The sequence below is a fragment of the Oncorhynchus gorbuscha genome, linkage group LG02 (assembly GCF_021184085.1).
Source record: "Oncorhynchus gorbuscha isolate QuinsamMale2020 ecotype Even-year linkage group LG02, OgorEven_v1.0, whole genome shotgun sequence".
NCBI classification, from domain to species: Eukaryota; Metazoa; Chordata; class Actinopteri; order Salmoniformes; family Salmonidae; genus Oncorhynchus; species Oncorhynchus gorbuscha.
In genome coordinates, this window is record NC_060174.1 from 88,985,116 (window position 1) to 89,008,523 (window position 23,408).

Here is a 23,408-nt window from a genome sequence, read left to right on the forward strand (position 1 = left end):
TGATCAATGGAAATCAAATTTATCAACCCATGGAGGTCTGGATTTGGAGTCACACTCAAAATTAAAGTGGAAAACCACACTACAGGCTGATCCAACTTTGATGTAATGTCCTTAAAACAAGTCAAAATTAGGCTCAGTAGTGTGTGTGACCTCCACGTGCCTGTATGATCTCCCTACAACGCCTGGGCATGCTCCTGATGAGGTGGCGGATGGTCTCCTGAGGGATCTCCTCCCAGACCTGGACTAAAGCATCCGCCAACTCCTGGACAGTCTGTGGTGCAACGTGGCGTTGGTGGATGGAGCGAGACATGATGTCCCAGATGTGCTCAATTGGATTCAGGTCTGGGGAATGGGCGGGCCAGTCCATAGCATCAGTGCCTTCCTCTTGCAGGAACTGCTGACACACTCCAGCCACATGAGGTCTAGCATTGGCTTGCATTAGGAGGAACCCAGGGCCAACCACACCAGCATATGGTCTCACAAGGGGTCTGAGGATCTCATCTCGGTACCTAATGGCAGTCAGGCTACCTCTGGCGAGCACATGGAGGGCTGTGCGGCCCCCCAAAGAAATGCCACCTCACACCATGACTGACCCACCTCCAAACCGGTCATGCTGGAGGATGTTGCAGGCAGCAGAACCTTCTCCACAGCGTCTCCAGACTGTCACGTCTGTCACATGTGCTCAGTGTGAACCTGCTTTCATCTGTGAAGTGCACAGGGCACCAGTGGCGAATTTGCCAATCTTGTTGTTCCCTGGCAAATGCCAAACGTCCTGCACGGTGTTGGGCTGTAAGCTCAACCCCCACCTGTGGATGTCGGGCCCTCATACCACCCTCATGGAGTCTGTTTCTGACCGTTTGAGCAGACACATACACATTTGTGGCCTGCTGGAGGTCATTTTGCAAGGCTCTGGCAGTGCTCCTCCTGCTCCTCCTTGCACAAAGGCGGAGGTAGCGGTCCTGCTGCTGGGTTGTTGCCCTCCTACGGCCTCCTCCACGTCTCCTGATGTACTGGCCTGTCTCCTGGTAGCGCCTCCATGCTCTGGACAGTACACTGACAGACACAGCAAACCTTCTTGCCACATTTCGAGCTGCACTCCCTGAGCCACTTGTGTGGGTTGTAGACTCCGTCTCATGCTACCACTAGAGTGAAACCACCGCCAGCATTCAAAGTGACCAAAACATCAGTCAGGAAGCATAGGAACTGAGAATTGGTCTGGGGTCCCCACCTGCAGAACCACTCCTTTATTGGGGGTGTCTTGCTAAATGCCTATAATTTCCACCTGTTGTCTATTCTATTTGCACAGCAGCATGTGAAATGTATTGTCAATTAGTGTTGCATCCTAAGTGCACAGTTTGATTTCACAAAAGTGTGATTGACTTGGAGTTACATTGTGTTGTTTAAGTGTTCCCTTTATTTTTTTGAGCAGTGTATATACATATATAAATGATTCGACGCTTTCATATGGTATTACGCATGCGCACAAAACATATGACATTTCCACCACAGAAGAAGACTAATTTGACGTCTATTTCCGGGATAAGGATACAACGCAGACATGAAAACGTGTATTTTGGACTGCACCTTCAGATGTAGATAGTAGAAAGTTCCAGAAACAGCGGGCGGCATATGCAAACGAACAGTTTGTTTATCAAAAACCTCTTGAAGAGAAATAATGTCAGTCATAGCAGAGGAAAATGTCCGTGGCATTGGCGGTAGTGTTTTCAAGGAGATCAGTGCTGATAATGACGAAGACAATCAACCCACCGAAATTGAGAGTCTGTGCATGAATTGTTACCAAAATGTAAGTAAATGGCTAGCTAACACACTGACCAGTTAATTGAACGTATGGACTTGTCTGTATCGCTGTAGGATTGACTCATCTAACATGTTGTGTTCTCTCCATTTTTGTAGGGAATGACACGTATTCTTCTTACGAAGATTCCTTTCTTTAAAGAAGTTATCATCAGTTCTTTCACCTGTCCCAACTGCAGCTGGTCGAACACTGAAATCCAGTCAGCTGGTCGCATACAGGATCAAGGCATCACCTACACACTCAAAGTCAAGTCAAAACAGGTAGTCTAAGTAGGATGCAGTTCCTTTCCCAGGCATATGCTGAACCACTAAGTAACTGTGCAGGGTATGAGCTGTAGCTAGCCTGAGTGCCAGTCTGTTTGTATCATGCCACTCATTGTCATGGCAAAACAGCAATGGAGTTGGCATTGTCAAGAAGGAACCTGCAAGTAAGTGTTTTGTTGGACGATGTAAACCATGTGTATCCCGTACATAGGACTAATGAAACTTGAAACATTGGCAAGAGCAGAAACAGATCCAGGACTAGGCTAGACCAGATGAGTTTAAGGATTGTGGGATAGCCTACTCCGTTACCATCCAAGACATGTTTAGAGGTTAACTAGCTCTGTCAACCAAAATGGCCTCATACTCAATCTAAACTATAATTGTCATCACAATTGAGAATCAATTTTTATTGGTCACACACATATCTAGCGGATGTTGTGGGTGTAGTGAAATGCTTGTGTTCCTAGCTCCAACAGTGCAGTGGTATCTAAAAATACACACATCTAAAAGTAAAATAATGGAATTAAGAAATATATAAATATTAGGATGAGCAATGTCAGTGGCATTGACTATATAATATAGTATATATATGAGATGAGCAAAGCAGAATGTAAACATTATTGAAGTGACTAGTGTAACATTATTAAAGTGGCCAGTGACTCTGTATATAGGGCATCAGCCTCTAAGGTGCAGGCTTGAGTTACTGGGTGGTAGCCGGCTAGTGATGTCTATTTAACAGTCTGCTGGCATTGAGGTAGAAGCTGTTTTTCAGTCTCGGTCCTAGCTTTGATGCACAAAACACTGCTATGAATACTTTATTATCACATCAAAATAATTTTACAAACGTGAAATATACACTTATTGTTTCCTTGTGTTTGGAGAAAAGGTGTGGTGAATTTCCACTGATTTACAAATCCTCAGACTTTTGTTTCCACCTCCATGGCCCAGCTTTGTGTCAACAGGGCCATGGCCTTAGTGGACCTTCTCTGATTTGGGGCCAAGGCATAGTCACTGGTGCTTTTCAGCTTTCATTTACATAACAATGGTTAACTGTGAACATGGGTTAACACCTTCTCACAAAGCAACTGTTGACTCAGGGGTTGACTGTGCTCTTCACTCATCTTTAGTGTCACACTCCGTGATGGAAACAGTTCCCAAAATATAACACTAGAGTGAACATTAACATAATCACTGACAACACACTGGTGCTGTAATGGAAAACTATGCAACACATCCATTGGAAATATTGCCACGTGGGATTCTGTTAAAATGAAGAACAGCTTTTTCACCTTTTCGGCTTGGATTCAAACCATCAAGCTTTCTGTTACTGGCCCAAAGCTCTAATCCAGGGGTGTCTCATTCCATGGAGGGCATAGTGTCAGTGGGTTTTTCCTTTCAGTTAATACCTAGACAACCAAGTGAGGGGAATTTTTTACTAATTAATGACCTTTAATTAATCAATCAAGATCAAGGGAGGAGTGAAACTGCAGACACTCAGCCCTCTGGAATGAGTTTGACACGTGCGCTAACCATTAGGCTGGCTACCTGCCATGTATAGTGATTTTACCTCTTTTGTTTTTTGAAAATTCATTCCCGATATGAAAGTAAAGTTCCAAAGCTTTCCTATACAAAGCGGACGGCATGGCTAATGTGCACAACAGTCCCTCCTGACCCTCTGTCTAAACAGTATAGTTAACGTTTAGACCGAACACACCGTCAGGACTGTTGTACACATTGGCTGTGCTGACGTCAATGCTTCTCTCGAGGACCAGACTAGCTTCAGAACACCTTTTTAATTAATATAGCTAGCTTAGAAAGAAAACAATATCTAACTTGTATTATTTGATTTATATCTTGTATTAGATATTTAGTCTTTTTTTGTCATCTCATTTTGTAGGATATGAATCGAGAAGTTGTCAAAGCAGACAGCGCAACCACCAGAATCTCAGAACTGGATTTTGAAATCCCCCCATACACTCAGAAGGGCTGTAAGTACTCACTCAGTTTTTATTGATTTTGAAAACAATATTCACTCTTCATGCATACATGCCACTGTCATGTTGCCACTGATATTTTGTTGGCCTGATAATTGCTAGCCTGGTCCCAGATCCAATATACTGGCTTTTACGGCTTAGATTCCTTAGCTTTTAATTAATTAATGTTTTACTGGGATCATTTAAATTTTATTTATACACATATTTGCCAAAGGCGGCAGGAGTGTTGTAGGTTAAACTTGACTAAATTAATCCAACTGTTGTATTAAGTGAAGCTTTGTTTACTTAGAATAACACTTTTGCATGTAGATGTACAGTATCCACATATGCCTCAATCCCATTCAAGCCATTAACTGTTCCTCTTGCTCCCCAGCACTCTCTACCATCGAAGGCCTCATAGACCGTGCAGTTGCAGGGTTGGAGCAAGACCAACAACTAAGAAATGTATAAGCTTTGTTTACTTTGATCATACCAAATGCCATATGTACTTCACTGCTTGTTGACTAAAATCATGTTAACTCTTGAAGGCAACTGCACCAGAAGTTGCTGTAAAGATTGATGAGTTCATTGGTAAATTGAAGAAGTTGAAAGAAGGTGTATTCACACTGGTAAGTCCAATTTTATTGCCCAGCCTCAACCATGTACAAGATTAAAGTTAAATGGAATTGAATCTTTCTGGCAATAAAATTTTAGGTCATTGATGATCCATCTGGGAACAGTTTTGTGGAGAACCCCTTTGCTCCACAGAAAGATGAGGCTCTCTCGGTCAGCCACTACAAGAGAACACCCCAACAGGACGCCCAGTTAGGAATAAAGGTGCGTGGTTTGATTTGACACATCACAACTCTCCTGTAAGGGGACATATCTGTTTTAGAAAAGGCAATTCCACCGATGCTGTCATGTCTTGTGCGTGTAGAATCCTCATAAGGTAGAAAAAAACAAGACGGCATACATTTATAATTTGACCCATGTTCACCAGTATAAACTTCTATATAGCAAAAGTGACTTAAAATGTAGCTTTTTTTGTTATTGCTTAGGCTGAAGACGAGGAGGAAAAGCCCAGTAATGACATTGACTGTATGAGAAATGAGGTGGGATTTACAGACATTTTGCATCCCAATTTGGAGTTCTTCCTCAATAATTGACCCTTGAGTAAAATACCTTATTTCTCCCTCAGGTGTTGACGTTTAATACAAACTGTCCAGAGTGCAATGCCCCAGCCTCGACAAACATGAAGCTTGTCCGTATCCTTTCCAGTCTGTTTGGTTGTCCCCAGCATTGTGTAGTGTAAGGTTAAGGCACGTAAATGCCATTTACCTTTTTTTATTTTGCGCAACCATTCCTCTCCTTTTGCAGGAAAATGCATTGAAAGAATAGTGGTACTTCACCACGAATGGCAATCGGCATTTACCCACTTATTTTTTAACATTTTTACCACTACATCACTGTTAATTTTTTACCCCTTTTTTCATGATATCCAATTACGATCTTGTCTCGTCACTGCAGCTCCCCAACGGACTTGGGAGAGGTGATGGTCGCGTCCTCCAAACGGCTCTTAACACCCGCCCACTTAACCCGGAAGCCAGCCACACCAATGTGCGGGACGAAACGCTGTTCAACTGAGGACCGAAGATAGCCGGCAGGCGCCGGCCCGCCAAGAGCCAAGTACACCCCCCCCCTGGCCTAACCCTCCTCTAACCCAATTGTGGGTTATTGGGCCAATTGTACGCTGCCCTGGTCGCTGCTGGTTGTGACACAACCTGGAACCTGGGTCTGTAGTGATGCCTCAAGCACTGCAATAAAGTTCCTTAGGCCACTGTGCCACTCGGGAGGCCCAGTGTAGAATTTTTCATTTTGCAAGGTTTAGGTATCCTCCTTTACAATTCCTCAGAAATACCCCATTTCAAAGAAGTCATTATCATGGCAACAAACTGTGATGACTGTGGACATCGAACCAACGAAGTAAGGGTCCTCTTTTTATTTTCTTGGCACATGTATTTATTTTCAAGGCATATTAACATATATTGAAAATATCTTAATATGAATGCATTCTAATTTGCCCATCTAATCTGTGGTTTAGGTGAAATCTGGTGGAGCCACAGAAGAGCTGGGCACCAAGATAACTCTTCACCTCACTGACGTGTCTGACATGTCCAGAGATCTTCTCAAGGTAGCCCCCTCTTTGTACTTTATCTTGCATTCACTAGTTTTTTTTACTGTAGCATTTTTATTAACCTGGTCCCAGGTCTGTTTGTGCTTCTGCCAACTCCATTACTACCATTGTCAAGCCAAACAATGTTTGGCATGACAAGGAGTTGGCATGATAGCACAAACAGACTGGTACTTAGGCTACTGTTGCATGGCAGAAAGTTCATAGGACCCATGCCAAATGGAGCTCATAATATGAATACTGTCATGATTGAGGTGGCTCAGGTATTTGTTGTCCTGTCTTAAGAGTTTGGGTCTTTTCATAATCAATTCCTGTCAGTAATGGAACAACCTTTTCCACGGGGAGAGCAATGCTATTCCTGAATCAGGATGGAGTTGACTCGACCATGTTGTGCCGGTTTGTGTTTGCAGTCGGAGACATGTAGCATCCTCATACCTGAGCTGGAGTTTGAGTTGGGGATGGCAGCTGTCGGTGGCAAATTCACCACCTTGGAGGGACTCCTCAAAGACATCAAAGATCTGGTGAGCAGACTGTTGAGAAGTAAGGGGGGGGGGGGGGATGAAAGGGAGATCCAGCAGGAAGGATGTACAGAGGGATTGAACTCCAGTGGAGAGTTGTATATTTTTTAATGCTGGTTGTGTTACTTCTAGTCAATGGACTCTGCACCTGGGAATCACTGTTGGCTTGGATACATTTGCCATGGCTGTACTGTAATTCAAAGGCAACGGTGCACAACTCCAGTCCTAATTTAGACATGTGAAGCCAGGTGTGGCCAATCATGGACATTAATTGATTAGTTAAATACTAGGGAGAAACTAAAACCAGCAGGACTGCCATCCTCAAGGATATAAGTTGTGCACCCCTGTTCTATGGTCTCTTTCACTGTGGACTCTAGCTATATTATATTCATGTTTTCATCCACCGCCACTGTTTTCCTCCAGATTGTTTCCAAAAATCCATTCACTTGTGGAGACAGCTCCACTTCAGATCGAACAGAGAAACTGAAACTTTTTGGCGAGAAGATTGACAAGGTTAGAGGCATGTAATCATTGAATATGACTTTTGTTTGGAGCTAGTTTTGGTCTCACTTTACATATAATACCTTAGTGTAATTACACGTCCCAAAGTATTTACCCATGGAACATTTTTACGTATTTATTTGCATTCAATTTGTGAACTAACTCTGAATAACTCTTTGGCTAATAGTCTCACTCTAGAATATTTTTTAAAGATCCAATGTCTCCATTGTGAGTTTATTGCAATTCTTTTAAATTGTGAATGTTACCATCTGGTATAAGTCATAAATACTAACAATATGTATCTGCACTGTAAATACACTATAACTACCATGTAAATATGCTTTTGTACATGTAATGTATATTGGGACCGTAGTTGTATATTATAACTAGGTTGTATATTTTAACTAGGTGCATTTATTCACTTATTGTGAATCCTCAAACAACTGTTAGTATGACATGAGATTTAGACTAAACAAAAGCTCATGCAACAATTTCACATATGCTGTATCTGAGAAGAATACTTTCACATGTTTGGCTGGGCAACAAAGTAGAGTTTTTGAATGCAGAACAGTCTGGCACCCATGCTGAAACTGTTGCATCTCAAAGTGTAATGGAGGCTGAGAGGCACTTAAAACACATCTTCCAAAAAAATACTGTAGATCATGGCGGGAGAAATGGACGTGCACGTTGTTCTCGACGACCCTGCAGGGAACAGCTATCTCCAGGTAAAAGACACTCTTCTTTCACAGATGTCTGAGGTTCAAACGCATCGTCTCCTCTCAGTTGTTTAATTTGTAATGAATTGATTTGTCGTGTTTGTCTGCAGAACGTCTATGCCCCTGACCCAGACCCAGAGATGACAACTGAGAAGTACACCAGGACATTTGAGCAGAATGAAGACCTTGGTCTCAATGACATGAAGACAGAGGGTTATCAGGAGTAAGGACATCTGCAGCAGCAGGAAGGTTTATCTTACAAAAACAACGCATCCCAAAAATGTAATTTCAGATATTTGCCCTCACTGTAGTTGCTGACTCACAAGGACATATGCTCCTGATGTCTTACGGTTATGATATTTGATATATGGTTGAAACGTTTGAAATATACCTTATTTAAAAGGAAACAATCAATATGGTGTTAATCATTTGATTAGAAAAGTATGTGCATTTATAAATAAGAAATGAACGAACATCCAGTTTATGAATTATCCAAATTTAAATCACTTGTATGTGTATTCACATATGTGGGTCTGATTCAGTGGAATTTCTTATGTTCTTTTCCATGGGAATAAATTAACTAAGAATACAGACCCATGGCTGATGTAGATATTTTTGGGGGAGGCTTCTTTCCTATGTTCAATGTATAGTATGCATTATATAAACCTGTAGAATTCAGTACCACAATCTTCAATTATAATAACACTGCATAAATGCCCACAGATCTTAAAATAACAAATTTGAGATTCGTTTCAATGCGGTGTCCTTTGTTCATGTGCGCCCTGAATGAAAATTCACAGATTGTGAAAACAGACTAGACTGACGTTTGTGCACGTGCCCAATACCACTACAGAACATTTACTGAAATAATCAAATATACATTTGACTGACCTCAAGATGTTACATTGTTTAGCACAAAATGTGTTGATAAAGTACTACTAAAAAACAAACTCAATATTGGTCCATATATGCCTACAATAAAATATCTGTGGCATTATTCACCCCACCATCAAATGCGCCTGCATAGTCCAGATCCAAGAGGCCACAGTGGCGAATGTTATTATATACGAAAACTGTAGTTTCAATTGCGGCGACACATATTTTCATGAATGGGCCAAATAAACAACGTCGGGTAGGCTATGCATTGCAGACGGACAAAGCTTATTTTTTTCTCAATCATTCTTGTTTCAGGTAGTGCTGGCATTAAAAAGGAGTTTCTATACAGAGAATGTGGCTCTTAAAGGAGCTCCGCTTTTGTGATCTTTACTGTCCAAGCTGGTTATTTGCTCTTTGCTGGTTTTTCAGTCTTCTTGGTAGGACAGCAATATTTGGCAATACTCCTCCTTGAGCAATGGTGACGCCACCTAAAAGCTTTTCGATTTCCTCGTCATTGCGGCTAGCCAGCTGAAGGTGGCGGGGGATGATTCTGGTCTTATCATCCCTTGCAGCGTTGCCAGCCAACTCAAGCATCTGTTCTGCTCTAGTTTCTCAACGGCCACTTATACACCAAGCATATACAAGAAAATGCCTGAATCGGCTTCTGCCCCGAAGAAGGGCAAAAAATAAATAAAGAGGACCAAAACACAGAAGAAATGAATCAAGAAGCGACGCCAGACCAGGAAAGACAACTATGCTATTTATTTTTTATAAATTGCAGAAACTGATCCATCCTGACACTGGCATCTCCTGTAAAGAAACGGGCATCACAAATTAGTTTATGAATTACATTTTCGAGCCCACCGCAGGCGACACTTCCCGTGAGCTGGAGTAAGAGACTACCGTTAACCAGAGGCTGTGTGGCGACTGAGGAGGAGTTACATGGCAATTTTTTTTTTTTTTAAATCTTACCTTTATTTAACCAGGCAAGTCAGTTAAGAACATATTCTTATTTTCAATGACGGCCTGGGAACAGTGGGTTAACTGCCTGTTCAGGGGCAGAACGACAGATTTGTACCTTGTCAGCTCGGGGGTTTGAACTCGCAACCTTCCGGTTACTAGTCCAACGCTCTAACCACTAGGCTACGCTGCCGCCCCTGAACAGGCAGTTAACCCACTGTTCCTAGGCCGTCATTGAAAATAAGAATTTGTTCTTAACTGACTTGCCTGGTTAAATAAAGGTTGTGCACGGCTCGCTATATGCTATATGATCAACCGCTACGAATTATTTTTTTGTAGCCTATGCTACAGCAGGCAAGCGCCTGTTAACTTAAACTTTGTCCTAATATTTCATTGATTTAAAATCCACATTTTAACATATGTGATACCATTTTAATGTTCTTTAAATGTGCAGATGGCTCTTCACCTTTCAGTAATCTTTCATTTAAGCTCCAGATTTGGAATAAGAACTTTAAAGGGGCCTTAGAGTTATAAGACAATCCAAAGGTAAAATCTGCTGTTTCTGATCTGTTGGCTGTGGAATAAATGTGTTTTAACAGAGCCTTGGAAAAAAACTACACCAGCCACAATTGGTGAGGATTGGCTCATGGTAATTGCTGGAGTGGAATCGATAGCTACAGTAACTCAAGTTCTATGAGTGGAGTGGAGCCCAATAGGGGAGCTCTGCGCCTAGTGGTTGTCATGTGGTCCTCTTTGGGAATAGCGAGTGCCTTCTCCCTCTTACACCCAGGATATTTTATCTCAGGTTGTAAATTCTTAGAGGAGACTCTCTCCTCAAGGCCAGGCAGTAGAGTCAGAGTTTCACAGTAGAACAAAGGAACTTCTTCTACATTACAGAACTTGAGAACTGAACAATACCCATTTTTTGGAGAATGTGGACACGGCCGGTGGAGAATCCAGCTACGACCAGTCCATTTTGTGACCTCAGGAAAGACTATACAGCCACCTTACCATAACTCTGTTTCAGTTCTGAGGCTTGCATCTAATTATTATATCAAATGAATGAGTAAAGATGAAACTATTTGTGTAATGTGATTTTAAACCGTTAATGTGAAAATTGTATTTGTGTTTAAAGTTTCACTAAGTCATTGGCCCGCCCCCATAAGCACAGACATCGATCGGGCGTCATGGGATAGCTTTTCCGAATAAACCCCCACCTGGAGAAGCCCACTGTAGACCATGCGTACCTCAATTACCAAGAGGGCTAAGGTTTGAGTAGAGACCATGCGTACCTTCAGTATAAGCTAAGGTTATAATGGTTGTTAAACTCAGACTTATCGATACCAACAGAATAAGAGCAAATCTTCGATACTAATTATTAGTCTGAAGTATCCATTCTGACAACGAAGGACTTCATGGGAGAGAGAGCAGTTAAGATGAACTTTCCAACAGAGATCATGACGACACACTGAGCGTAAATATATTGATTGCAATTAGTCCCGAATGAGTGAGCGTTCATGTGCAGAGGATTAGCATTTCAATTATTATAATTATCAACTATGTAGTGTCTTTTGTCTTTCGCGCCCTTCTCAGTCCCTTTGTCTACCAAGCCACCATACCGGTTTAGCCCACTAGGTCACATCCCCTATCATTTCCTTGTAACCATACCTACTGTTTGTTTATGCATTTCTGTGATTTATTTAGTTAGTAAATAAATGATTAAGACAATTGATGTATGGATGATTCATAGCAAAGACTGGGTTCGTGCAGATAACTAACAATTTAGGTTGGAATGAGACTAAGGTGAGGTAAAGAATAATTCATTAATTAGACTAATTGATCAGATATTAAAATATCTGAAGAGTTATAATAGGAAAATTACAACTTGGTAATCTGAAGATTTTTCTTGGTGCCCCGACTTCCTAGTTAATTATTTACATGGTTAGTTTAATCATGTAATAATAATTAGAGAATTGATTTGATAAAATACGTCTTCGATTTAATGATGCCAAAGACACGACATGGTTTACCCCGCTGCCTAGGCAGCAGATAGCCTGAGAGAAAATTATGCACACACCTGCAGCCAATAGGAGTGCAGGTATCCCTATAAGGAGATGCTTCCCCTCAATCAGCCTCCCTAGAAATGATCTTCAGCGAGACTGGGGGTCGGCATGTCCTAATGGGGCTCCGCTCCACTCATAGAACTGGAGTTACAACTCCGGTAACTATTGTTCCATATCGTGGAGCTCTGCTCCTAGTGGTTTAAGGCGGAGCACAACGCTCCAAAGTGTGCTCCCTGCCGAGCCTAACACTTCCCACTTAATGAACAGGTCGGGCCCAGCAATGGCTACGACCAAAACCCGCAGTACTGTAACACACTGTGAAAACAGACTGTGTCACAATGTACTGCGTCCTTGGTCTAATCCACCCTACTCAGTCTAAAGGCATAGTCAATGACTAGTGGGCAGATAAACATATTGAGTCATACTAATCTGTACCAGTGGATAGATGAGCTCAAAACTGTCAATACTAAAGATTAGTCTAATAGTACATTAACACTAGTTATAGAAACTATATCCTTCCACCCAAACACAGTCATAGATCTGTGAGCAGGATACAACACATGACTACTGTACCACACCCCCAGCCAGGAGTCATGTAGTTATTCTAATAGGAGAGAGTGACCCTGATGACCCTGTCCATTTGGTCCAGTGTTTTCCGCCTTAATTCTAGCCTTCACATCAGCAAAGCTGAGTACAGGCTGAACCAACTTAGAAGACTCTCTTCTCAGGGCAACCCGCCACACTTAATCGATAGGCAAAGCCAATGATTTGTGGGAAGATAACAGAATATGGGCTAGATATTCCCTACTGTACTGACAAAGTCAGAGGTGATATCGCACGTGATCGGACCTGAAGGGAAGCCAGCCCAATAGTCCCACATCTTATCTTAAGTTCTCCCTTCAGCCATGCTGCGTACAGAACAAGCTAGAGAGTTTGACGACATCCAACAGGTAGAATTGGAATAAAGGAGACGGTGACGACCACGATGCTGCTGCCTGAATATCCTCTACCCCAGTTCCTCTGAAAAGGACCGTAGACGCCGCTACTCCACGAGTGGAGAGGGCTTTTACGCCTTGAGGTATTGGTTGCCCTGCTACCTCATAAGCTGTCTCAATGCCTTCGCAAAGCCAATGAGACAGCCGCTGTTTCAAAGGTGATCTACCCAGTGTACTAGCACTGTGACACAAACAGCTGAGGTGATGACCTAATCATCGCTGCACGTAACACGCCAAGGCACACCACGGGCACAAGCGATGAAGTCTCTCCTCTCTTTGCTCCGCATGGGGAGGGGGGAAGAAAGCCCATAACGCAGCGGTCTGAGACCTGTATGAGTTCTTAATAACCGTTGGTATAAATGCCGAGTTAGGAAGTACTACCGCTCTGCTCACTGATGGCAAGGCAGTCGGGTCTCGCCGAAAGGGCACACAAATCACTGACGTGCTTGGCTGTAGTCAAGGCGAGCAACAGTGCCGTCTTCAGAGACAACACCTTGAGGGGGATTTGATTCAATGCCTCGAACGGCGTCTTCCAGAGCGTCTCGAGTACCAAAGTTAAAACCCACTGACTCCCCCGTGGCAATTTATGTAGGCTACTGAAGTTCGATTGTCCAACCAGACCAGCACGTTGTGGCCCCGTAGGGTAGACGTGAAGTGGGTCAGAAACAGTTCTACTGTCTCCAGTTCCAGAAGGTTGATGTGGTGTCCCGAGGGAGGCCACACACTGACTGCCCGAGCCTGACGTCCTTCCCCTTCCAGTCAGACAAGCGCCTGTATACACTGGAATGTAGGATAACACTCTGCCTAATGGGACCTCTTGCATCAAAACGCACGGGTCTCTCCAATAGTTCAGGTCCGCTCTGTGCGAGAGGGGAACTACCGACAACCAACGAAGGTGCCTCACTGGGTACAGTCTTAGTTGGGCAAACCATCGCTGTGTTCTGCGCATGTGCAGACAGTCATGACAGAATGCGCTGTTACCATGTGATTTGGATAAAACCTTTCGACGGGCTAACAGGTCAGCCCGTCGAGGATCTGTAATTCAAGCCTTCATAGTCAGTTTCTAGCTGTAACCCCAGGTAGACAATCCGATGACTGGGCCAGGGATCACTGTTTTCCCAATTCACAGCGAACCCCAGACGTGTGAGATTAATCATTGTGGCCAGAACCAATAGGTCGTCTAGGTAGGCTTGTAGCCTTATCCCTTGACGCAACGGTTCCAATGCCGCCTCGACGCATTTGGAAAAGGTGTGGGATGTCAGGGCGTACCTGAATGGCATACTCGTAAACCACCGCTTGAAAGGCGAAATGCAGAAACTTCCTGTGACGCGGATGTATCGGAACATGAAAGTATGCGTCCTTTAGGTCTATGCTTATACAAAAGTCCTTGTTGTGGATACATTCCAGCAGACGTTTTGTGAGCGTTCGGAAGGGCCGTTTGGCTACTCTCTCGATCCAATATTGGCCTCGTTCCCCCCGTCTTTTTTGGCACTAGGAAGTAGGGTGAATATAGCACGCTGTTCCTTTACTTCTGGGGAATTACTATGACCGCCTCCTTCGCTAAAAGTTCCGTAATCTCTTTCACGAGTGGCGACTTTCTCTGGCATCTTCATCACCGTCTCCACCACATCCCTCCACCGTTTTCGGGTTCGGTGGAATTGGATGGCATAACCCTTCTATAGTGCCCGACTTAGCCAGGAGGAGAGGGTGCAGCTTTGCTGCCTCTCTAAATAATGCTCTGAGAGCGGGAGAACACAAAGCTGTGGTACAGACAGTAGGAAGGACCTCTATTCCTCTATGGCCCAAGCCGCCGCTGTCCCCCAACACTGAAGTGGTGGGACAGCCCAGGGTGGGCCCAATTCGAAAGGGGGAGGGAATATTGATGCTTTCTGTGAGAAGCAGGGGCGCTGACACTTCAGTTATATGTGTAACCTTGTGGTTCCAGCTCTCTATGAACGCACCACGGGTCTGAGCTACACAGAGGCGTCTGCCAAAGACAGTGTGCCATCTCCCAACGGCGATTGCATCATCGGCCCAACATGGTGCTGTGTATGCAGGCTGCTCTTTAAACCCTGAGCTACTTCACTCCTAAGAGTGTGTAGGGTTTTTATGAGGTATAGAATGACTGCTCATTAAGAGCGTCCATCTTGCTTTCCTCATGTCATTCCCACTCACAACGTCCTTCTGTGTGTGCTCAGCTACGCACTCATAGTGGGCTGTGCTACATGCAGAGTGGTGAGAGGAAGAGAGAGGTAGAAAAGGAACCTGATCGGACTCAGTTTTGTTATGGAAAATAGGTTCTCTTGTGACAGTCAGATGGAACACATTCTTTATTAACAAAGGACACATTTGCTCCTCCATCCCTTTGCAAGGGCTGGGGATGAACATTGGGTGCTGTCACAAGAAGTGCTGCGCTCTTTTCCGTTCTCTCCCGCTCGTCCCGTCATGGTCGTCATCTCTTCTGACTGCCTCTCGGCAGCCAGGGCAATGAAATGAAAACCTCTCTCGTCAGTTGAGCCACTTCTCTGGTGTTGCAGGAGGGGCGGGGCCCGCTCTTGGTACACCAGGTGCTGCTGCTCGACGGGCTCTCCGTCTGGCTGTAGACCTGGGTCTACTGGAGACGGTGAAGCGAGGGGGTTCCTTTTGAAGCTGCTCTAGACTCTTGCCAATGGCAGGTGTTTAGACAGCTGGTTCTTCTCCTCAAGCTTCCCGAAACTCACCGTCGCATTTTGACGGCGGTTCCGAAGAGACTGCGTTCAATAGGGCGGCTTTGTCGGTTTCCTTCATAGCTGTCAGACAGCCAGAGGTGTTGCTCCACGACCACCGAAGTGGCTGTGGACCTCCCCGCACATATAGCCGACGCCTGTATGAGATGGAGGATGGCGCCGGAAATCTTTGACCCTTCCTCTATCTCCTCTCCCGACAGCTCAGTTCTACCCTTGGTGAGACGGGATAGAGAGGCTGCCAGTAGGGCAATATTGTTAGCTGCCGTTACAGCTTGTACACCTAGTGGGAAGGACTTCTCCAACAGCTGTGCTGTGAGCCAGTCCTTGGTCATAGGTAGTGTGGGTTTCTTGGACAATGGCCAGGAGCTCAAACCTGGGGTGAGGTACTCAGCTAGTGTGTCCTCGAGCCTAGAGATCTCCTGAGGCTGTTTCCGTCCACTCTGGTGAATGGGGTGTACGCCTTTGCCTGCGTTCTGATGCACCCTCCACATATTTAGCGAGCGAGGGCATAGTCGGTGCCAAAGGCAAAGCCACCCATCTTGCTCTGGATTAGGGGCCGCCCACCATCATTTCCACTTCTGGTTCAGAGGGAATGGGGGACAGTGTAATCTCCAGGGACCTGTAAAGTCAGTGCAGAGAGGCCGTTGCATAGGAGGGGGCTGCTGAGAATTCAGAGCCTGTCTCTTCCTTGCACAAGGATGTGAAATTCCCCTCACTCTCACTAGGGAGGGGGGTCATTTCAGCCTTGGTTTTTCCAGAGAAAAACCCTGACACTTCCCAAAATCCTCGTCATCTCCAGAGGTGCAGTCGTCGTCTGACGCCTCAGAACCTGAGGCTAACATAGACAATGACATCCTCTGGATGGGTATCCTCCCTGAAAATGCTCACCGATGCTTCCTCTCCTTTATAGAAAGGTGGGTGCAGCTAGGGCATTCCTGATGACCCAAGCTTACGGAACATAAGTTGTGTGGGTCTGAAGCCGCCATAGAGGAGCAGCGACACTGAGCTTTAAAAAGAGCCTTTGGGGGTGGGAAAGGTGTGCTCGTGAAGGACGACGTCGAGAACAGGATATCGATGGCGGGTTCGTCCTGAGATTTCTTCTCTGCTTCTTCATTCCAGTCCTGTCGCTGAAGATAATGGGAGGCTGATTGAGGGAAAACGTCCCTTTGTATATGGACACCTGTACTCCTATTGGCTGCAGGTGTGTGCATAATTTTCTCTCAGGCTATTCACTGCCTAGGCAGCAGGGTAAACCACTAGGAGCAGTTCTCCCCTATGGGGTGGAGCTCCACGATATAGAACAGTGGAATGGTATCAAATAAATCCTACACATGGTTTGATGCCATTCCATTTGCTCCATTCCAGCCATTATTATTATCTGTCCTCCCCTGAACAGCCTCCACTGATACCAACATATGGCAATAGATGCCAAGACTCAAATGTCTATTTTATGTACAGGTGATCTGTTCAAAGTAAAGATGACACTATTTGAATCTTGTTGCAACACTGTCTCCTATATGTGGTGTCTCTTCGTCGAATGCTTTTTTGACTGTGGTCCATGACTGGGCCCCAATTCTCCACCCATCTCCCAAAGTGTGCACTTGCACACTCCCATTAACAATGGTGAAAACTCCAGACAATGATTTCACCTATCCAAGGCTTTTAAATCCATAAGAGGGAGTGTGCACAATGCACATGCACACTTTGGGAGAAGTGTGGAGAATTGGGATGCAGGCTAATAGTCCCAAAAATCTTCCTCTCATCTCTTTTCCTTCAGTTCATGAACACTAATCTGGAGGAAGTATAACACTGAAAGCAGTTTGGTGAAAAATCTATTCTGTACTTTCATTTATCAGTGGTAATGAGGAAAAAGAGTAGAGGAAAGGAATATTAGGATACAACCATATTATACGCCACCCAAAGAAGGCAGTTACTCATGTCCATACGAATACAAGCAGATCATCTGAATGTACGACATTTTATGAGCTCAAATACCCATGAAATCTAAAACGATACAGGATACTACAGTAAACAATGCAAGACCACATTTAATCATGTATTATGTGCTTATTGAGGGTGTTGCCCGCTGCTGGTTAAAATGAAACCAAAGGTAAATTCATAGAGGTTGTGGACATGGAATATTATACAATGTTGTTTTGTGGACTGTTTTTACAGTATATTTGACCCCAAAGTGTAATCTGTTTTTGCTAAATAAGTTAACAAAACTCTTGGTTCCAACTGTAGAATACAAAAAACATCTTACCCCAGGACACTATCCTAGGATAAGAAAAAGGAGCACTGATGTCCGACATACGGAGGTTCATTAGGGACAAACACAGGTTTATATTTCGGAGTGTCATACACCTTTTTAAGTAGAATATCATATCTTGGCAAGTAGGCTACATATATATTTCGAGTCTAATAACCTGGAAGGTGATACTGTATGGTTACTCTGATGAACCTTGAGCCAGTAACCGAAAGGTTGCTAGATTGAATCCCAGAGTTGACAAGGTAAAAGTTTGTCGTTCTGCCCCTGAACGAGGCAGTTAACTCACTGTTCCTAGGCCGTCATTGTAAATAAGAATTTGTTCTTAACTGACTTGCCTAGTTAAAAAAGCTAAATGTAAATAAAATATAAAGCTCTATAATGTAAATTATATAAAGTTTGAGGTGAGGGAGAAAGTGTGGTGGAACAAGTGTTGTTAGCATTGTTAAGTATCTTGCTAGCTGGACCGGATTTTCCATTAGCTAGCCAGAGAAATGCTGAGCAACATTAGCCAACTTAACTGATCAAATAATTGAGTTTATGATGTGAAAATTAGCTGGCTAATAAATTCAGACTGCTTATGTTAACTCCTCTGATGTTGTGATGTTAGCTAGCTAACGTTAGTAACCTAACCAATTCGCTATAGTATTAACTGGTAACGTTATACAACTCCTTGCCATTCCTCAAGATATAACGCGTTACTGTTAGTTGCTTACTGGACTCTGGCAATCTGTGTGAAATGTTAACTAGCTAACCAACTATCTGTGAACTGTTTTCCCTCTATAGTATGTGGTTTATTTTCAGAATGAGAGAATTAGGTGAAAATAAGGCGTTGCTTGTTAAACAAGTGGATTCAGGGATCAAGTGTAGCTGGAGCTGGACCTGGCTTACACTGGATGCCATTATAGAGGTGAAAGGAACACCACGCACTTTCCCTCTAATACAAAGTGGTATGCCAAGTGTACTCTCTGCCTGAAAGAGAGAAATTATGCCAACAAAGGGTATCTTGCTCTGCTGGCACATTGTAGAAGAGATGTCCACAGGCAGAAAGTGTACAATGTAGTAATGTGCAGTGTAGCCCAAATATATTGCTTTTGTTGTGTTGAATTTGACAGTAACACGTGTGTGAGTGAGGGGGAATTATTAAAGTTTTTACTGGGTGAACATTATTTTTGCACACGTAGCCTTGTGCACTTGATCGGTGGCCACTATAATAGAATTCCCCCATGTGCAATATTTAGATGTGTGTGTGTGGTCACAAGTGTTCTATTATAAAGGCTGTCATGGCTAACTGCAATATTAGTGGTGTTTTTCTCAAGATGAGTGTCATTTGCAGTAAAGTCTAGACAACAAATAACATTGTATTGCTTTCTTAATTTTTTTTTAGCTATGAGTTTATCAGGGATTTTTTTGCATGTTTCAGTGTCACCTTTTTGGACCCTTACCAGTTTCCATCCCTGAAACAATCAGATAACGGCACAGTATAACAGTGGTGTGCAGAACGGCATCTCGGAATGCACAGCTCGTCTGTCCTTGTCACGGAAGGGCTATTGAAGCAGACGAGTATATCAGGTTCCACTCTTATCTAAAAAAAGAAGAAGCGGCTCCACTGGGCAAGCAATCACCAACACTGGACAAGTGAGGAGTGGAAAAACATTGCCTGGTCTAACGAATCCCGGTTCCTGTTGCGTCATGCTGATGACAGAGTCAGGGTTTGGTGTAAGCCCCATCCTGCCAGGTGTCAACGGTACAGGCTGGTTGTAATGGTGTGAAGAATGTTTTCCTGGCAAATGCTAGGTCTCCTAACAATTTGAGCAACGTGTCCATGCCCCGAATAATTCAAGGTGTTCTGGAGGCAAAGGTGAGTCTGGTCGAGTACTAGATGGGTGTACCTAATAAACTGGCCACATAGTATATCAATGAATTGCACACACAGATGTAGCCTAAAGACAAGATTCAATTGACAGTAGTCTGATGGGTGACCACATTGTCAATAGTAAATTAAGAAATATGATGAACAGCGCAGCGTGTGTAATAGACATACTTTTTCAAATCATCCTACAGAGGTTCATGCAGGTCATACGTCTAGATTTACAATTAAGAAAAATATCAACTCAACATGTGAAGTGTTGGTCCCATGTTTCATTTGCTAAAATAGAAGATCCCAGAAATGTTCCGGACGCACCAAAAGCTTATTTATCTCAAATTTTGTGCACAAATTTGTTTACATCCCTGCCAAGATAATCCATCCACCTGACAGGTGTGGCATATCAATATGCGGATTAAGCAGCATGAACCATACACAGGTGCACCTTGTGATGGGAACAATAAAAGGCCACTCTAAAATGTGCAGTTTTGTCACACAACACAATGCCATAGATGTCTCAAGTTTTGAGAGTGTGTGCAATTGGCATGCTGACTGCAGGAATGTCTACCATGGCAGCTTAGACTGTTAGAATGTTGAAGTCAAAATGACAAACGGGATGGCGCGAGACCAGGCTTTTCTAGTGGGATAGTCCACCACAATTTAAAAAATGACTGAAATGCTTCCTTACTTTGAGAGTAGTAATCCATAGTTTGTTAATTTAGCTACTGCCACCAATTTATAACATCCTTATTCACTAAAAGGATGGGAGGAAATAGGCATTCGTTGTTACATTGTATGGCCAAGTTCTGTTAAGAATGACCGTAATGTTTGATTTTTACAGCCCGTTGTTTACCAGGTAGTTCCTTAGAAATTACCTATAAATGGCACCATAAAAAGGTAATTACCTAATAACTGCATAGTAGTTACACTTTTCTGAGTATCCATTGAATATAATTTCTTAGTTGTAAATAGCAGCAAAGTAGCTAAAAATGGACTACATAGAAACCATTTTATATGAATGGAGAACCTTGTCTATGTGGACTTTTTCACGTTAATTGACACCGGCACTTGATAGAGGGATCCAATAATAATGCGATAGCCTCAATTCCAGGCTTATACAGCTCTTATGTAGCTCTCAGAGACACATGTTTAGAAAAACTCTCTGTAAGATCATCTGCAGGACATTGTTAGCTCCATTCAGTCTCCTGTATTTAACAAGGAACCGGTCCAGCTCAATTGTTCAGGCGACGCTGACATTACCACTTTTGTTTTGTCTCGTTGGGTGTGTCCCTCATTCTAAAAGGCAGTGATTGTGTCAGAGACCTCATTTCAAGCAAACAGTTACAGCCTAAAGCTAAAAGAGAGAAGAAGAAAGAGAGGTGATTTGGTCTATATATCAAACAACAGACACATAGGTTTTCACATACATTGCCTTCAGAAAGTATACACACCCTCTAACTTTTTCCACATTTTATTGTGTTACAAGGTGGGATGGGATAGGATTAAAAACTTTTTGTTATTTTTATCAACGATCTACACAAAATACATTTGTAAAAAATTACATAATTATTCGACCCCCTGAATTAATACATATTAGAATCACCTTTGGCAGCGATTATATCTTTTGGGGTAAGTCTCTAAGAGCTTTGCACACCTGGAATGTACAATATTTGTACATTCTTCTTTTTAAAATTCTTCACGGTCTGTCAAGGGGATTGTTGATCATTACTAGACAGCTATTTTCATGTCTTGCCATAGATTTTCAAGCCAATTTTAAGTCAAAACTGTAACTAGGCCACTCAGGAACATTCAATGTCGTCTTGGTAAGCAACTCTAGTGTAGATTTGGCCTTGTGTTTTAGGTTATTGTCTGCTGAAAAGTGAATTTGTCTCCCATTGTCTGTTGAAAAGCATACTGAACCAGGTTTTCCTCCTATATTTTGTCTGTGCTTAGCTCTCTTCCGTTTCTTTTTATCAACAAAAGAACCTCCCTAGTTCTTGCCGATGAAAGGCATACCCATAACTTGATGCAGTCACCACCATGCTTGAAAATATGAAGAGTAGTACTCAGGGATGTGTTGGATTTGCCCCAAACATAATGCTTTGTATTCAGGACATAAAGTAAATTTCCAGGAACTCCTTATTGGTTCCAGGTAGAACTATTTTGGAATACATGTAGAACCCTCTGTGGAACCAAAAAAGGTTCTACCTGGAACCAAAAGGAGTTCTTCAAAGGGTTCTCCTATGTGGACAGCCGAAGAACCCTTTTTGGTTCTAGATTGCACATTTAAAAAAAAAAAAGAGTGTACCAATAGGTGCTTTTCTTTGCGAAGCATTTGAAAATCAACCTGGTCTTTGTGGTGGAATCTGTTTGAAATTCACTGCTCAACTGAGGGACCTTAAAGGTAATTGTATGTGTGGGGTACAGAGATGAGGTGGTCATTCTAAAATCATGTCAAACATTATTATTGCACTCAGTGAGTCCATGCAACTTATTATGTCCCTTCTTAAGCGTATTTTTACTCCTGAACTTATTTAGGCTTGTCATAACAAATTTTAATCTCTTTTAAATTCAGACTGTAACACAACAAAACTGAGAAAAAGTCAGTGTGAATAGTTTCTGAAGGCACTGCAGGCTCCCATAAAAAGTGCCATCCATACTGTGAACCAAATCAAATCACATATTTAGCAGATGGTATTGAGTAGTGAAATGCTGGTCTTCCTAGCTCCAACAGTGGAGTAATATTTAACAATACACACATCTAAAAGTAAAAATGTCATTTAGAAATATTAGTATGAGCAATGTTAGAGTCCAGAGCATAAATATATCTATATATGTGATGGGATGCATAGACAGTATGTATATAGAATATATATTCTATCTGAAGAATACATAGGATTCCTTTTTCCACATTTTGTTACATAACAGCCTTATTCTAAAATGGATCAAATTATTTTATTTCCTCATCAATCTACACATACTACCCCATAATGACAAAATGAAAACAGGTTTAGACATTTTTGCAAATGTAAACTCAGCAACAACAAAAAACGTCCCTTTTTCAGCACCCTGTCTTTCAAAGATAATTCGTAAAAATCCAAATAACTTCACAGATCTTCATTGTAAATGGTTTTAACACTGTTTCCCATGCTTGTTCAATGAACCATAAACAATTAATGAACATGCACCTGTGGAACGGTCGTTAAGACACTAACACCTTACAGACTGAAGGCAATTAAGTTCACAGTTATGAAAACTCAGGACACTAAAGAGGCCTTTCTACTGACTCTGAAAAACACCAAAAGAAAGGTGCACAGGGTCCCTGCTCCTCTGCGTGAACATGCCCTAGGGCATGCTGCAAGGAGGTATGAGCACTGCAGATGTGGCCAGGGCAATAAATTGCAATGTCCGTACTGTGGGATGCCTAAGACAGAGCTACAGAGAAACAGATGGACAGCTGATCGTCCTCGCAGTGGCAGACCACGTAACAGCATTTGCACAGGATTGGTACATCCGAATATCACACCTGCTGGACAGGTACAGGATGGCAACAACAACTGCCAGAGTTACAGGAACGCACAATCCCTCCATCAGTGCTCAGATTGTCCGCAATAGGCAGAGAGAGGCTGGACTGAAGGCTTGTAGGCCTGTTGTGAGGCAGGTCCTCACCAGACATC

The 23,408-nt window shown here is 43.0% G+C and overlaps 1 protein-coding gene across 1 annotated transcript; it reads left to right on the top strand.

Annotated features, from left to right (window-relative positions):
• Window positions 1-1,515: 1,515 nt before the first annotated feature.
• Window positions 1,516-8,571, top strand: LOC124012342 (zinc finger protein ZPR1-like). The gene is made up of 14 exons (XM_046325849.1): window positions 1,516-1,804; window positions 1,915-2,076; window positions 3,977-4,067; window positions 4,447-4,517; window positions 4,601-4,681; window positions 4,767-4,889; window positions 5,111-5,164; window positions 5,251-5,317; window positions 5,965-6,035; window positions 6,154-6,243; window positions 6,654-6,764; window positions 7,185-7,274; window positions 7,922-7,987; window positions 8,089-8,571. The coding sequence occupies exons 1-14, from the start codon at window positions 1,676-1,678 to the stop codon at window positions 8,203-8,205; spliced, it is 1,323 nt and encodes a 440-aa protein (XP_046181805.1). The 5' UTR covers window positions 1,516-1,675; the 3' UTR covers window positions 8,206-8,571.
• Window positions 8,572-23,408: the final 14,837 nt, after the last annotated feature.

Coding starts and splice junctions, on each gene's coding strand:
- LOC124012342 (XM_046325849.1), top strand. CDS start 1,676: ATGTCAGTCATAGCAGAGGAAAATGTCCGTGGCATTGGCGGTAGTGTT. Junction 6,036..6,153: donor GTGGACATCGAACCAACGAA/GTAAGGGTCCTC, acceptor TCTGTGGTTTAG/GTGAAATCTGGTGGAGCCAC. Junction 6,765..7,184: donor TCAAAGACATCAAAGATCTG/GTGAGCAGACTG, acceptor GTTTTCCTCCAG/ATTGTTTCCAAAAATCCATT.